General features: G+C 39.2%; 1 protein-coding gene across 2 annotated transcripts in view; it reads left to right on the top strand.

Moving 5' to 3' along the window:
• LOC121371769 (stomatin-like protein 1) overlaps positions 1 to 16296 on the top strand; it is a 29787-nt gene that overhangs the window by 5420 nt on the left and 8071 nt on the right. Inside the window, exons 5-10 of one of the 2 annotated variants that reach the window (XM_041497903.1) lie at positions 1610 to 1692; positions 8497 to 8700; positions 10572 to 10627; positions 10969 to 11108; positions 11714 to 11935; positions 12912 to 13241. In XM_041497903.1, the coding sequence (XP_041353837.1) occupies positions 1610 to 1692; positions 8497 to 8700; positions 10572 to 10627; positions 10969 to 11108; positions 11714 to 11935; positions 12912 to 12964 (758 nt within the window). In that variant the 3' untranslated portion in view covers positions 12965 to 13241. Of the gene's footprint in view, positions 1 to 1609; positions 1693 to 8496; positions 8701 to 10571; positions 10628 to 10968; positions 11109 to 11713; positions 11936 to 12911; positions 13242 to 16296 lie in introns of those variants that run through there. The other variant, XM_041497902.1, reaches the window with a different exon arrangement.

Genomic DNA, 16296 nt, shown 5'->3' with positions numbered 1-16296 from the left:
AGAAATGTTTTATTTAACAATGCACTCGACACATTTTATTTACGGTTACATGGTGTCAGACATATGGTTAAGGACCACAGAGATATTGCAAGAGGAAACCCGCTGTTGCTACTTCATGGGCTACTCTTCAGTTAGCAGCAAGGGATCTTTTATATGCAACATCCCACAGACTGGTTGTAAAGAAAGAAAGATGTTTTATTTAACAATGCACTCGACACATTTTATTTACGGTTATATGGCATTGGACATATGGTTAAGGACCACAGAGATATTAAGAGAGGAAACCCGCTGTTGCTACTTCATGGGCTACTCTTCAGTTAGCAGCAAGGGATCTTTTATATGCAACATCCCACAGACTGGTTGTAAAGAAAGAAAGAAATGTTTTATTTAACAATGCACTCGACACATTTTATTTACGGTTACATGGTGTCAGACATATGGTTAAGGACCACACACATTTTGAGAGGAAACCCGCTGTCGCCACTTCATGGGCTACTCTTTCCGATTAGCAGCAAGGGATCTTTTATTTGCGCTTCTCACAGGCAGGATAGCACAAACCATGGCCTTTGTTGAACCAGTTATGGATCACTGGTCGGTGCAAATGGTTTACACCTACCCGTTGAGCCTTGCGGAGCACTCACTCAGGGTTTGGAGTCGGTATCTGGATTAAAAATCCCATGCCTCAACTGGGATCCGAACCCAGTACCTACCAGCCTGTTGACCGATGGCCTAACCACGACGCCACCGAGGCCGGTTGTAAGTGCATTAACATGGTCGTCATTTTGACACATGTATTCACACTAAAAATTACCTTAACAAACATTTTTCTTTGTACCATGATATAGTACCAGCACATTTCTTAACATGTAGGTTTTTTCTGTCCGTTCATTTATCACTATATTGCATCGGTTTGAAATTAAGCTTGGGAAGTTACAATCATTGGTAATGACTGTGTTTTTGGTGAACGTACACATGTTCTGTACATAAATGCTTATTATTTTGTCACAGACACATAGGTGTACATGCTCCCATTTTTGTAGGGGGCCAGTCTGGCTTTTGCCCAAATTAAACAAAAATGCCCAAATCTGGATAACAACATTTATTCGTATTAGCATTACTACCAAAGAACTATTTGATTACAGCTAGTTTTGACAGGAGAATGATGAAAATACATGGTAAAAGGGTCTCAAGTTAACACATTTTGTCTGAATATCTGTTTAAGTTTTCCCCGAATTTGACACCAATATCTTACTTGGTACTCAAGATAGGGGTTACCTTCATCTGATAGTAAAAATGTATTAATTCCATGTAATAATTTGTTTTCAGAGTTATGGCCCTTTGTGTTTTCCTATTGATACATTAATTTTTTAAATATGATAACTCATGTTAACTTTTTAGGTGATTTGGTGTTTGGTTTGGTAAAATGTTTGACACATTTTTCTTAGAGTTGTGTCCCTTTGATTTTTAGTTGAGTTTTCTTTTAAATATAGACATACAAATATGTTTACAGAAAGAAGCCTTCTAACAAAGATTATGGAAGCAATGTTGTAAAATGATATTTGTTGTTTAACATATAATGCAATTCTATGATTATTTTGTAAATTTTCAGGTATTGTGTTCATTCTTCCATGTGTAGATCGATGGCAGAAGGTTGACACCAGAGTTAAAGCTTTCAGTGTTCCCCCCAAACAAGTAAAGTTTATAAATACATCTTCCATAAATACTTAATTTTTTATTAATTGGTTAATGTTCTAGATATTGATGTAACTGTGGTTCACAGCGGTAAGCCAATGATTAAACATTGTTCTTGGTTGGAGTTTCTTTTCTTTCTTTTGCTTTCTCAACTGGCTGAACAAGGCTGAGGGTCGGTTTTTTTTATACATGACTGTCACGGGGATCCTATAATACCCGTAATTGAATGAAACACGATTATCCAAATATCTCTCCTAACTGTATATCTATTAGATCTCTCTGTAACGGGCCGTTCAAAACCCACGTGGCTCGTCTAGGTATGGTCAGAGATAAGATCTTATATAAAGTATGTATAATATAGCACGTTTAGTTCACTAGAAAACACAACAAAAACACAATACACTTTGGAATCTGTATTAATCTATGCTGACAAATGTACTGCCGCAGTAGTTAATTAACAACAACAATTAATAACAACCCAGAACTGATCACTTAATTAGTTAATCTCTAGGTGTCTAGTTTACACAATATGCTAATCACTTCACCATGACACAACACCCACATGTGTGATAATTGAGAAACGCTTCCAGGGGAACTTAATTAATAAAGGAATTACAACTCTATTCCTAACTGGTTAATTTTTAATTAACCCTTACTACTCGTTCAGTAACGTGTGATAGTTGAGAAACGCTTCCAGGGGAACTTAATTAATAAAGGAATTACAACTCTATTCCTAACTGGTTAATTTTTAATTAACCCTTACTACTCATTCAGTAACGTGTGATAATTGAGAAACGCTTCCAGGGGAACTTAATAAATAAAGGAATTACAACTCTATTCCTAACTGGTTAATTTTTAATTAACCCTTAACTACTCATTCAGTAACCTTGTAACACAGAATTAATACTGGTACCTATCACAATAAAGACAATAACCTACAGTTTACCTAGGTCCTTTAGGATGACTGGCTAAGCTTTAATAATTATTTAGACAGTGAGCCTACAGTTTACTGCGTCAGATGACTGGCAGCACCGCCTAAATAATATTGGTATATTACAGTATTAAAATATTTAAAGTCACATCAATCACATCAAGGTTATACACAGAGCAGAAAAATATATTTACCACGCCCGGACTGAACTTATATATTTCGTTCAGTGGACGACGTCCGTTTCCCCTGCAGCCTTCCTATGTTTTCTCCCCGATATCTCTAAAACCCTAGCTATTTATCATAAAGTCCGAATATCGCCTGGGGGATACATCGCGGCCCTCCCCCTATCAAGTGATATTTCCACAGCGACCAAATATTGGCATATTTTTCTTAGATGGTCAGACTTACTGTCGCCAGTTCGCTAGAGATTCCATGGTCGCGCGGAGGTATTACGTAACTACTGGCCACATGGTCTCCACACCTGGGCTGGGTGTGTATTGGAAAGTACAGCTCGATGACTGTCGCGCAGAGGTATTACGTAACACGGTCCACCTGGGCTTAAGTGCATATTGAGACTGCACACGGCCCTCTAAAACAATTAATATCGCCACAGGCAAAAACAAAATTAAGAGCATGTTCCGTCACACATCCCCACCTCAAAAAGGATATTTCCTCTACTCTAGGAATAGGGAAATATACTACATTAAAACAAAACGTGCGTTAACCGACGCATCCGGGCATTTATAACACATGTAATAATAAGGTGACTACCAGTAATCACACTGAGTCTCTGAGTCCCTGGTATACAAATAAAATATATAAAAACAAAACAGAAATCAAGAATGTCAACACATTATCATAACGTTCAACTTCAGGACAGGGCATCAGCGATTACATTAGAAGTGCCCTTGATATGTTCAATGGTAATTGGGAATTCCTGCAGAAGAAGACTCCACCTCAAAACTCTCTGGTTGGTGGCTTTCATTCTGTGAATGAAAGTGAGCGGATTATGGTCAGTAAAGACCACCACTTGATGCACTGCCGATTTCACGTAGATCTGAAAATGCTTCAGAGCTTGTACCATGGCCAAAGTTCACCTGGTGTTTGTCAAACTTTTTGGAGAAGAAACTTACAGGATGGTCCAGTCCATTTTCGTCTTCCTGGAACAGCACAGCTCCAGCTCCCACGTCACTGGCATCCACAGCTAGCTTGAAAGGCACTCGATAGTCTGGTGCTGCCATCACGGGAGACGAGGAGCGCATCTGCTTGAGATGGTTGAATGACTTCTCGCATTCATCTGACCACTGGAACTTCGTTTCCTTCTTTTTTAGTGTCACACGTTTTCCAGATTTTCTCCGATAGGCATGCTGTCGAATCGGTGTAGCGTTGGGTTCCAAGCGCACATCTTGGCTTAAGGTATTGGTAACCGTTGGAAGGTCCTGACAAATGGAAGCATTGTCTTGTATCAGCGTAGTCAACTTTTCTCGCTGGGGGTTCAAGTCTGCTAGAATCTGGCTGTTGGTTAATTTGATCTCTGCAGTCTTGACGTCATCACAGTACTGGAACTATCGGCAGTCTGTCAAAATAAACTTTTAGCAAATTGATGTGACAATACCTACTTTTCCTAACCGTATCAGGAGTGTTTATCACATACCCTGTCTCATTAACCCGTTTGTGCACAACAAAGGGCCCGAAATACCTGTTCTGCAATGAACCCCGTTTAATGGGAAGGTACAGCAGCACCTTATCCCCTGGTTTAAATTCCCGACTCCTAGCCTTCCTATCAAACACTGATTTTATTTTGCTCTGAGCATGGCTCAGTTGCTTCCTATCCTTTCTATCTCTAACTCTCTTATTCATTAATACTCCCTTGTCCACAGTTAACAAGGTAGTGCGAGCTGCCAACAAATTTGGATCAGCCCCCTGCTCTAGAACTAACTCTTGTCTATTACAAGGTAAGGCCCCTGTATCAAACACAACTGGTTTATTTACCCTCTGCGGGAGGTCAACAGGTTCCACCACATTTAGTTCGTCAGTTGACTTATCTACCAATTTACTAATAACCTCATCCACTCCAATTTCATGGCTCACACACGTATCAGACAAATCACAAATATCCTCTGGGTATTGTGTTACCCTTCTGGCCATAGCTCTAGTCTTTACACACACAGGATATCTAATCTCATCAACCTCACTCTCTTCTATTGGTAAAGTGCTGTCTTTAATTAACAATTGGTCACATTTCAGCTGACAACACTGACTAGTCAAATCATTACCCAACAAAACTCCTATGTTTTCAACAGGCAAGTCCTTCACAACACCCATAATGACTGGTCCCATCACAAACTTCGAACACAAGAAAACGTTATGTAACCGGACAACCATTTTTTCTCCAGTAACCGAGGTTAAGGCCAAACTACTACGTCCTGTATCTGAATTTTCAATACCAGCTAAACACTTTGACGTTATAAGCGACTGACTACAACCAGTATCTCGATAGACTGATATTGCCTTAGGACACAATTCTTGTTTCACATCACAGACCATACCAGTGGACACGTACGGGTTTACTTTCTCTGCCATGGGACTAACCATTAACTCTCTCGCTAACGGAATTGACCTCACTAAACCGACCACTTGCGCATTATCGCGTTTCCTTTTAAAACAGTCCCCGACAAGATGGTTATCCTTTTTACAGTAACTGCAATGTGGACGAAAAGTTTGTGCATTGGCTGATAATGCAGGTTTATCCTTACTTTGCCCACCAGGTACATTCCTTGCCTGACTAGCTGACCAACTAGAAGACTCTCCCCGATAGTTACTTTCCCGGGAAAAACCTGGCTGAAATTTCTTCTTATCACCCTGTTGTAAAGAGCTACCCTGTACTGCCTGAGCTTTGTGTATTAACATGTTGTCATCTGCCACTATGCCTGCCTCCTCTATCTTTCTGACATCACGATCCTCTAAATGAATATGTAAGCTAACTTGCAATCCATTTTTAATGTCCTGTAAGATCAACAACTCCCGTAACTCGGTATATGACTCTACCTGATGAGACACCACCCATTTATCAAACATCCCTGCCTTCTTAGCCACAAACTCACTATAAGACTGACCCTGCATTTTTCTCAACTCGCTATACCGTAAACGATAATCCTCAGGTTGTAATTCATACGCCCTCAACACTGCAGCCTTAACTAGGTCGTACTGACTTGCTCACTCATCACTCATTGAATTATAAGCTACACTAGCCTTCCCTTTAAACTTAGACACGGCTAACAATGTCCACTTAGACTGCGGCCAATTTAGCTGCTTAGCGGCCCGTTCAAAAAGTTGGAAGAACATATCTACCTCCTGGTCATCAAATACAGGCACTAATCTATAAGCCTCCAACATGTTAAACCCATTTCCGGCCTCCCGTCTAACTTCTTCAGTATTCAACTTTAACTCATGTTCCACTTTTAATTTTTCTAACTGGAATTCTCTATCCCTCTCTTCTCTTTCTCTTTCTCTCTCTCTCTCTCTCTGTCCCTCTCTTCTCTTTCTCTATCTCTATGTCTATCTTCTCTATCTCTCTCTTCTCTTTCTCTCTCTCTCTCTATCCCTCTCTCTATCATCTCTATCTTCTTTCTCTCTATCCCTCTCTTCTCTTTCTCTCTCTCTCTCTCTATCTAATGCACGTTCTTCTCTTTCGTACTCAAGTTTTTTTAAAAGCTAATTGTTGTTCCACACTTAACTCATTTATCTCTATCTCTGGAACAGTCTCACCGTCTTCCATAACAGGCCTATCACCAAAAACTTCCTGGATAATAATTGTCTTTATATCACCTAAGGTTTTAGATGATGTTAAATCAATTTCTCGCTCACCCGCGATTTCAACTAATTCGGCCTTACGTGCTCGCTTAATCTCCACTACACTGAGCGTAGGCCTATCCAGCAAATTCTTATCCATGTTTAGATATTACGCACTTATTGTTAATTAATTTTCTAGTGAACAACGTTGCTACTTCTAGTTATTTGTAAAAATAATTTATAAAGCCCCCATTTACAAACAATACTTTTTTAAATATGCATGTCCCGTTTCAGATCCGGGACGAGCACCCCAATTTTCACTCCTGTCACGGGGATCCTATAATACCCGTAATTGAATGAAACACGATTATCCAAATATCTCTCCTAACTGTATATCTATTAGATCTCTCTGTAACGGGCTGTTCAAAACCCGCGTGCTCGTCTAGGTATGGTCAGAGATAAGATCTTATATAAAGTATGTATAATATAGCATGTTTAGTTCACTAGAAAACACAACAAAAACACAATACACTTTGGAATCTGTATTAATCTACGCTGACAAATGTACTGCCGCAGTAGTTAATTAACAACAACAATTAATAACAACCCAGAACTGATCACTTAATTAGTTAATCTCTAGGTGTCTAGTTTACACAATATATGCTAATCACTTCACCGTGACACAACACCCACACGTGTGATAATTGAGAAACGCTTCCAGGAGAACTTAATTAATAAAGGAATTACAACTCTATTCCTAACTGGTTAATTTTTAATTAACCCTTACTACTTATTCAGTAACGTGTGATAATTGAGAAACGCTTCCAGGGGAACTTAATTAATAAAGGAATTACAACTCTATTCCTAACTGGTTAATTTTTAATTAACCCTTGCTACTCATTCAGTAACGTGTGATAATTGAGAAACGCTGCTGTCAGGAGAACTTAATAAATAAAGGAATTACAACTCTATTCCTAACTGGTTAATTTTTAATTAACCCTTAACTACTCATTCAGTAACCTTGTAACACAGAATTAATACTGGTACCTATCACAATAAAGACAATAACCTACAGTTTACCTAGGCCCTCTAGGATGACTGGCTAAGCTTTAATAATTATTTAGACAGTGAGCCTACAGTTTACTGCGTCAGATGACCGGCAGCACCGCCTAAATAATATTGGTATATTACAGTATTAAAATATTTAAAGTCACATCAATCACATCAAGGTTATACACAGAGCAGAAAAATATATTTACCACACCCGGACTGAACTTATATATTTCGTTCAGTGGACGACGTCCGTTTCCCCTGCAGCCTTCCTATGTTTTCTCCCCGATATCTCTAAAACCCTAGCTATTTATCATAAAGTCCGAATATCGCCTGGGCGGTACATCGCGGCCCTCCCCCTATCAAGTGATATTTCCACAGCGACCATGCCGGCATATTTTTCTTAGATGGTCAGACTTACTGTCGCCAGTTCGCTAGAGATTCCATGGTCGCACGGAGGTATTACATAACTACTGGCCACATGGTCTCTGCACCTGGGCTGGGTGTGTATTGGAAAGTACAGCTCAACGACCGTCGCGCAGAGGAATTACGTAACAAGGTCCACCTGGGCTTAAGTGCATATTGAGACTGCACACGGCCCTCTAAAACAATTAATATCGCCACAGGCAAAAACAAAATTAAGAGCATGTTCCATCACAATGACATTATTTTATTCATTAAACACACACTATTCCCATGGTAGAATGTTGTTTAGGGGATGGCAACAGTGGGTTGTGTAGTAGTATTGTGAACTATGAATGTTTGTAGTCTCCTACTCTTTCAACCGGAGGGTCCTATAGGTTTTGTCTGTCCATCTGTCCCACATACAGTTTTCCAGGTGTTTTCTCACAATGCCTCAAGATATTGAGCTGTGAGTTTGCTCATTTTGACAGTTATGGACATTGAACATAGGATAAAAAAAAAATGTATGCCCTGGTAGGGGATATGTATTGCTTTAGCAGTATTCTCAGAATGATTGTTGTACATTGAGCTGAGTTATGAGTACTTGACAGTGAAGTGTGTTATTTCAGCTGCTCACGAAAGATGGTGCCGGGATAGAGGTAGGTGCCGATGTGTACTGTCAGGTGAGCGACGTACAGAAGTCGGTGACCAGTGTACAGAACCTCGACCAGTCGACCCGTGTGCTTGTTCAGACCTGTCTTGTCAATCTGCTCGTACAGAGGGAGCTCCGCGATATCGAGAGTCAGAGAGCTATTATCTCCAGTATTGTACAGGTACTGTTATCTCCAGTATTGTACAGGTACTGTTATCACCAGTATTGTACAGGTACTGTTATCTCCAGTATTGCACAGGTAGGCCTACTGTTATCTCCAGTATTGTACAGGTAGGCCTACTGTTATCTCCAGTATTGTACAGGTACTGTTATCTCCAATATTGTACAACTACTGTTATCTCCAGTATTTTACAGGTACTGTTATCTCCAGTATTGTACAGGTACTGTTATCTCCAGTATTGTACAGGTAGGCCTACTGTTATCTCCAGTATTGTACAGGTACTGTTATCTCCAGTATTGTACAGGTACTGTTATCTCCAGTATTGTACAGGTAGGCCTGCTGTTATCTCCAGTATTGTACAGGTACTGTTATCTCCAGTATTGTACAAGTACTGTTATCTCCAGTATTGTACAGGTAGGCCTACTGTTATCTCCAGTATTGTACAGGTACTGTTATCTCCAGTATTGTACAAGTACTGTTATATCCAGTATTGTACAGGTAGGCCTACTGTTATCTCCAGTATTGTACAGGTACTGTTATCTCCAGTATTGTACAAGTACTGTTATCTCCAATATTGTACAACTACTGTTATCTCCAGTATTGTACAGGTACTGTTATCTCCAGTATTGTACAGGTACTGTTATCTCCAGTATTGTACAGGTAGGCCTACTGTTATCTCCAGTATTGTACAGGTACTGTTATCTCCAGTATTGTACAAGTACTGTTATCTCCAGTATTGTACAGGTAGGCCTACTGTTATCTCCAGTATTGTACAGGCACTGTTATCTCCAGTATTGTACAGGTACTGTTATCTCCAGTATTGTACAAGTACTGTTATATCCAGTATTGTACAGGTAGGCCTACTGTTATCTCCAGTATTGTACAGGTACTGTTATCTCCAGTATTGTACAAGTACTGTTATCTCCAGTATTGTACAGGTACTGTTATCTCCAGTATTGTACAGGTAGGCCTACTGTTATCTCCAGTATTGTACAGGTACTGTTATATCAAGTATTGTACAGGTAGTTATATCAAGTATTGTACCGATATTACCGGTATTTTAATTCTTTATTGCTGTTCAAGTACTGTTATTTCAAGTGTTGTACTGATACTGTTATCTGGAGTATTGTACGCATAGGGCCACATTTACAAAGCCTGTTTTAGTCTTACACACATACATTAACAATGTTTTAACACCTGCGTTTGTCCTACACGCGTGTAACTACATACATTAACAATGCTTTAACACCTGCGTTTGTCCTACACTCGTGTAACTACATACATTAACAATGCTTTAACACCTGCGTTTAAGAAAGACAGGCTTTGTAAATTCGGCCCACACTATTTTCTTTATAACTGTACAAATACTGTTATTTCAAATGTTGTACAGATACAGTTGTTACAATTTATATTACACAGTTAGTTGTATATTGTGCATTATGACATCCTTGCATTGGAAAAGGTATATATGCTACAATGCATACTTCAATTAATTCATCTCACAATTGCAAGCTGAAAATTCAAGTTTAATTTTATCTCATTTCAGTAAAACAAAATCGGGATTTCTTGACAGTCCCACAATCAGAAGCCAGCCATATATGGTTCCTTGCTTATAATTTCGTCCACTTATTGAGAGCATTACAGTAATGAGGGATAGCCTATCATAGGGCCAATGTGCTGCAGAGCCAGTTAGTGTAATATAGTGTGACTGCATCTCGCTCAAACGTTCATTCTGTTCCAGAATAACTAAATAAATGGTAGTGCAGTGGGTAATGAATGTCTAGTAGAAAGTGATAAACAGTCTCACTAAATATGCTTTTTGTCAAGTTTTCTTCCCTCTTCATTATTAGAATGATTTACATCTTTTTCAGGAAGCCACTAACAAAGTTGCTTCTGAATGGGGAATTGAGATATGCCGAGTGGAAATGTGAGTTGTAATATTGTTATAAGCAGATCTGATTCATATTATATACTACATTTATCTTAAATAACAACACCATAACTACCAGCTATTTTCATTCATTTATCTTAAATATTAATGCCATACATTAACTACTGGCTAATTAACCAATCGAGGATGAGCTTTCAAATACATGTCACTTGGTTATAAATATATGTATACCAATGTTAAAACTCGAAAAGCATGTATTCTATGCCTGGTGAACATTTATTCACTAAGCAGAGAAAAATCACTGGCAGCCTAAAAACATCCAACTATGAGCAGGTGTCAATGCATGGTATTTCTGACAAAACAGTCTTGTATTCTAGATCTCAGATAAAGGTGTTACAACCGCCTCCAGCTCGTGCACCCCCCACCATCATGTTCCCTCCAGGACTGTCAGCCTCGGGGTCAGTGCAACTCCCACCAGCTTTTCAGCAGTTAGCATCTGTGTTCATGGCAGCTCAAGGTAAGATGGACAGATTTGTAACAGACTGTTGTCTCTGTCAATAAGTATTACTAAATCTATTTTCAGTTGAAATAGTTGAGATTTATCCAATTGGAAGTCAGACATAAAGAGTGCAGGATGAAATCTTTGAGTAGAACTAGTTACAGTGGTTCACATCAACCATATATGCTAGACTAACTTTACTGCATATCTGAGGGGAAATGGTAGTTTTATACACAAATGGTCATAAGAGATCATTTAAGAGACAAGGACTGGAATATGGAGTTGGAATGCAAAAGGTTGTCCATGAAGGTAAGAGGGGAGAAACAGTACTGTTCGGGGGATAAATAATATGTTGTGATATTCATTTAAATTTTTATTTCTACTTATGCTTATTTTTATTTATGTTTACAATATCGTGCAATTGGGACACATCACTCTGCATCTGTAATTAGGGGGGCGGGATTTAGCTCAGTTGATGTGTCAGAATTACCAAATGTTTGACATCTAACAGCCAATGATTAATTAATCGATGTGCTCTAGTGGTGTTGTTAAACAAAACAAACTTTAACTATGTAACTGGGATTAGTTTTTGTTGTATTGTATCTCTACATGCTGTTATTTAGGTCACACTCAGCCTGATCCCAGTGAGGCTCCCCCAGATCTGCTGACCGCGGTAGTATCTGACCACCTCGACCCGGACGACGCGCCCACACTGGCTCCGATGAAAATCCTTCTCGCGGTCCAGGCCATCCTCACCGAGAGTACCGTCCAGAAGGTTGCCGCCTCCTACCAGTTCAAGGTCACCGGTGCTGGGGGTGGACTCTACCACATGGACTTAACGTCAGGTCAGTGTCAGGTTATCACAAAAATGTGTATCAGGTTCAACTAAAGTCAGTTTCAGTCAACGGGACAATTGTTTTAATAATTTTAACATCAAATTTTCCAGTTTAATTTTTTGGTGCTGTAGTGGCACCAAAGAATATAATAAAGATATTTAAACCATTTTAGTTTTATCATGTCAATAAATAAAGCAGATCTCACCATTTAAGGGGAGCTATCACTATCGCTCCTCATCACTTCCCTGAGACTAGTTCAAGGGGAGTAATTCTTAAAGTCACAGATCCTAGTTTCAACCTAAGAAAATGGACTCTTTATGTTTGGTGAATCTAAAAATCTATAATATATTTGGATAAAGTTACAATAGAGTGAAACAAGAGTGTGTTACATTGAAATGGGGAAAATACCTTAGATAGTAGACAAGAGCTTGTCTTAATAACAAATACTTCTCAGAGGTAGAGGCATTTTTAAAAACATCAAAAATACATTTCGTGGCATTACAAACACCAGGATGTGCACAACCACTTTGGATGTATGCAGATGGATAATCTTAACAATAAACTTTGAGTAATGTTTAATTTCACTTCTCAAAAATGGCTCAAATAGTGAAAAATGTATGGTAGTGTTTAAAACCTAGGGTCTGCCACTTTAATTCCCCTTAGCATGTGAATTTATATAGTATCAAATTATCAATAAGGTGAAAAAACAAATGTATGAATCACCTGGATATCTCTGTAATTCTGCAGGTAAAGGCTGCGTGGTGAAAGGTGTATTAATCACCTGGATATCTCTGTAATTCTGCAAGTAAAGGCAGTGTGGTGAAAGGTGTATTAATCACCTGGATATCTCTGTAATTCTACAGGTAAAGGCAGTGTGGTGGAAGGTCTTGTATTAATCACCTGGATATCTCTGTAATTCTGCAGGTAAAGGCAGTGTGGTGGAAGGTCTTGTATTAATCACCTGGATATCTCTGTAATTCTACAGGTAAAGGCAGTGTGGGGGAAGGTCTTATATTAATCACCTGGATATCTCTGTAATTCTACAGGTAAAGGCAGTGTGGGGGAAGGTCTTATATTAATCACCTGGATATCTCTGTAATTCTACAGGTAAAGGCAGAGTGGGTAGATGTCTTGTATTAATCACCTGGATATCTCTGTAATTCTGCAGGTAAAGGCAGTGTGGTGGAAGGTCTTGTATTAATCACATGGATATCTCTGTAATTCTACAGGTAAAGGCAGTGTGGGGGAAGGTCTTGTATTAATCACCTGAATATCTCTGTAATTCTACAGGTAAAGGCAGTGTGGGGGAAGGTCTTATATTAATCACCTGGATATCTCTGTAATTCTACAGGTAAAGGTATTAATCACTTGGATATCTCTGTAATTCTACAGGTAAAGGTAGTTTGGGGGAAAGTGTTGTATAAATCACCTGGATATCTCTGTAATTCTGCAGTTAAAGGTATTAATCACCTGGATATCTCTGTAATTCTACAGGTAAAGGCAGTGTGGGTAGAGGTCTTGTATTAATCACCTGGATATCTCTGTAATTCTGCAGGTAAAGGCAGTGTGGGGAAAGTTGTTGTATTAATCACCTGGATATCTCTGTAATTCTGCAGGTAAAGCCAGTGTGGGGTAAGGTGTTGTATTAATCACCTGGATATCTCTGTAATTCTACAGGTAAAGGTATTAATCACTTGGATATCTCTGTAATTCTACAGGTAAAGGTAGTTTGGGGAAAGGTGTTGTATAAATCACCTGGATATCTCTGTAATTCTACAGGTAAAGGTATTAATCACCTGGATATCTCTGTAATTCTGCAGGTAAAGGTATTAATCACCTGGATATCTCTGTAATTCTACAGGTAAAGGTATTAATCACTTGGATATCTCTGTAATTCTGCAGGTAAAGGCAGTGTGGGGAAAGTTGTTGTATTAATCACCTGGATATCTCTGTAATTCTGCAGGTAAAGCCAGTGTGGGGGAAGGTCTTATATTAATCACCTGGATATCTCTGTAATTCTACAGGTAAAGGTATTAATCACTTGGATATCTCTGTAATTCTACAGGTAAAGGTACTTTGGGGGAAGGTGTTGTATAAATCACCTGGATATCTCTGTAATTCTGCAGTTAAAGGTATTAATCACCTGGATATCTCTCTAATTCTACAGGTAAAGGCAGTGTGGGTAGAGGTCTTGTATTAATCACCTGGATATCTCTGTAATTCTGCAGGTAAAGGCAGTGTGGGGAAAGGTGTTGTATTAATCACCTGGATATCTCTGTAATTCTGCAGGTAAAGCCAGTGTGGGGGAAGGTGTTGTATTAATCACCTGGATATCTCTGTAATTCTACAGGTAAAGGCAGTGGGGGGAGGGAGGTGTATTAATCACCAAGATATCTCTAATTCTGCAAGTAAAGGCAGTGTGGTGAAAGGTGTATTAATCACCTGGATATCTCTGTAATTCTACAGGTAAAGGCAGTGGGGAAAGGTGTTGTATTAATCACCTGGATATCTCTGTAATTCTACAGGTAAAGGCAGTGTGGTGGAAGGTGTTGTATTAATCACCTGGATATCTCTGTAATTCTACAGGTAAAGGCGGTGTGGGTAGAGGTCTTGTATTAATCACCTGGATATCTCTGTAATTCTATAGGTAAAGGCGGTGTGGGTAGAGGTCTTGTATTAATCACCTGGATATCTCTGTAATTCTGCAGGTAAAGGCAGTGTGGGGGAAGGTGTTGTATTAATCACCTGGATATCTCTGTAATTCTACAGGTAACGGCAGTGTGGGTAGATGTCTTGTATTAATCACCTGGATATCTCTGTAATTCTGCAGGTAAAGGCAGTGTGGGGGAAGGTGTTGTATAAATCACCTGGATATCTCTGTAATTCTGCAGTTAAAGGTATTAATCACCTGGATATCTCTGTAATTCTACAGGTCAAGGCAGTGTGGTGGAAGGTCTTGTATTAATCACCTGGATATCTCTGTAATTTTACAGGTAAAGGCAGTGTGGGGGAAGGTCTTATATTAATCACCTGGATATCTCTGTAATTCTACAGGTAAAGGCAGTGTGGGGGAAGGTCTTATATTAATCACCTGGATATCTCTGTAATTCTACAGGTAAAGGCAGAGTGGGTAGATGTCTTGTATTAATCACCTGGATATCTCTGTAATTCTGCAGGTAAAGGCAGTGTGGTGGAAGGTCTTGTATTAATCACCTGGATATCTCTGTAATTCTACAGGTAAAGGCAGTGTGGGGGAAGGTCTTGTATTAATCACCTGAATATCTCTGTAATTCTACAGGTAAAGGCAGTGTGGGGGAAGGTCTTATATTAATCACCTGGATATCTCTGTAATTCTACAGGTAAAGGTATTAATCACTTGGATATCTCTGTAATTCTACAGGTAAATGTAGTTTGGGGGAAGGTGTTGTATAAATCACCTGGATATCTCTGTAATTCTGCAGTTAAAGGTATTAATCACCTGGATATCTCTGTAATTCTACAGGTAAAGGCAGTGTGGGTAGAGGTCTTGTATTAATCACCTGGATATCTCTGTAATTCTGCAGGTAAAGGCAGTGTGGGGAAAGTTGTTGTATTAATCACCTGGATATCTCTGTAATTCTGCAGGTAAAGCCAGTGTGGGGTAAGGTGTTGTATTAATCACCTGGATATCTCTGTAATTCTACAGGTAAAGGTATTAATCACTTGGATATCTCTGTAATTCTACAGGTAAAGGTAGTTTGGGGGAAGGTGTTGTATAAATCACCTGGATATCTCTGTAATTCTGCAGTTAAAGGTATTAATCACCTGGATATCTCTCTAATTCTACAGGTAAAGGCAGTGTGGGTAGAGGTCTTGTATTAATCACCTGGATATCTCTGTAATTCTGCAGGTAAAGGCAGTGTGGGGAAAGGTGTTGTATTAATCACCTGGATATCTCTGTAATTCTGCAGGTAAAGCCAGTGTGGGGGAAGGTCTTATATTAATCACCTGGATATCTCTGTAATTCTACAGGTAAAGGTATTAATCACTTGGATATCTCTGTAATTCTACAGGTAAAGGTAGTTTGGGGGAAGGTGTTGTATAAATCACCTGGATATCTCTGTAATTCTGCAGTTAAAGGTATTAATCACCTGGATATCTCTCTAATTCTACAGGTAAAGGCAGTGTGGGTAGAGGTCTTGTATTAATCACCTGGATATCTCTGTAATTCTACAGGTAAAGGCGGTGTGGGTAGAGGTCTTGTATTAATCACCTGGATATCTCTGTAATTCTATAGGTAAAGGCGGTGTGGGTAGAGGTCTTGTATTAATCACCTGGATATCTCTGTAATTCTGCAGGTAAAGGCAGTGTGGGGGAAGGTGTTGTATTAA

The sequence above is a fragment of the Gigantopelta aegis genome, chromosome 4, assembly GCF_016097555.1.
Source record: "Gigantopelta aegis isolate Gae_Host chromosome 4, Gae_host_genome, whole genome shotgun sequence".
Taxonomy (NCBI): Eukaryota; Metazoa; Mollusca; class Gastropoda; order Neomphalida; family Peltospiridae; genus Gigantopelta; species Gigantopelta aegis.
This window is presented reverse-complemented; position numbering and strand designations above follow the sequence as displayed.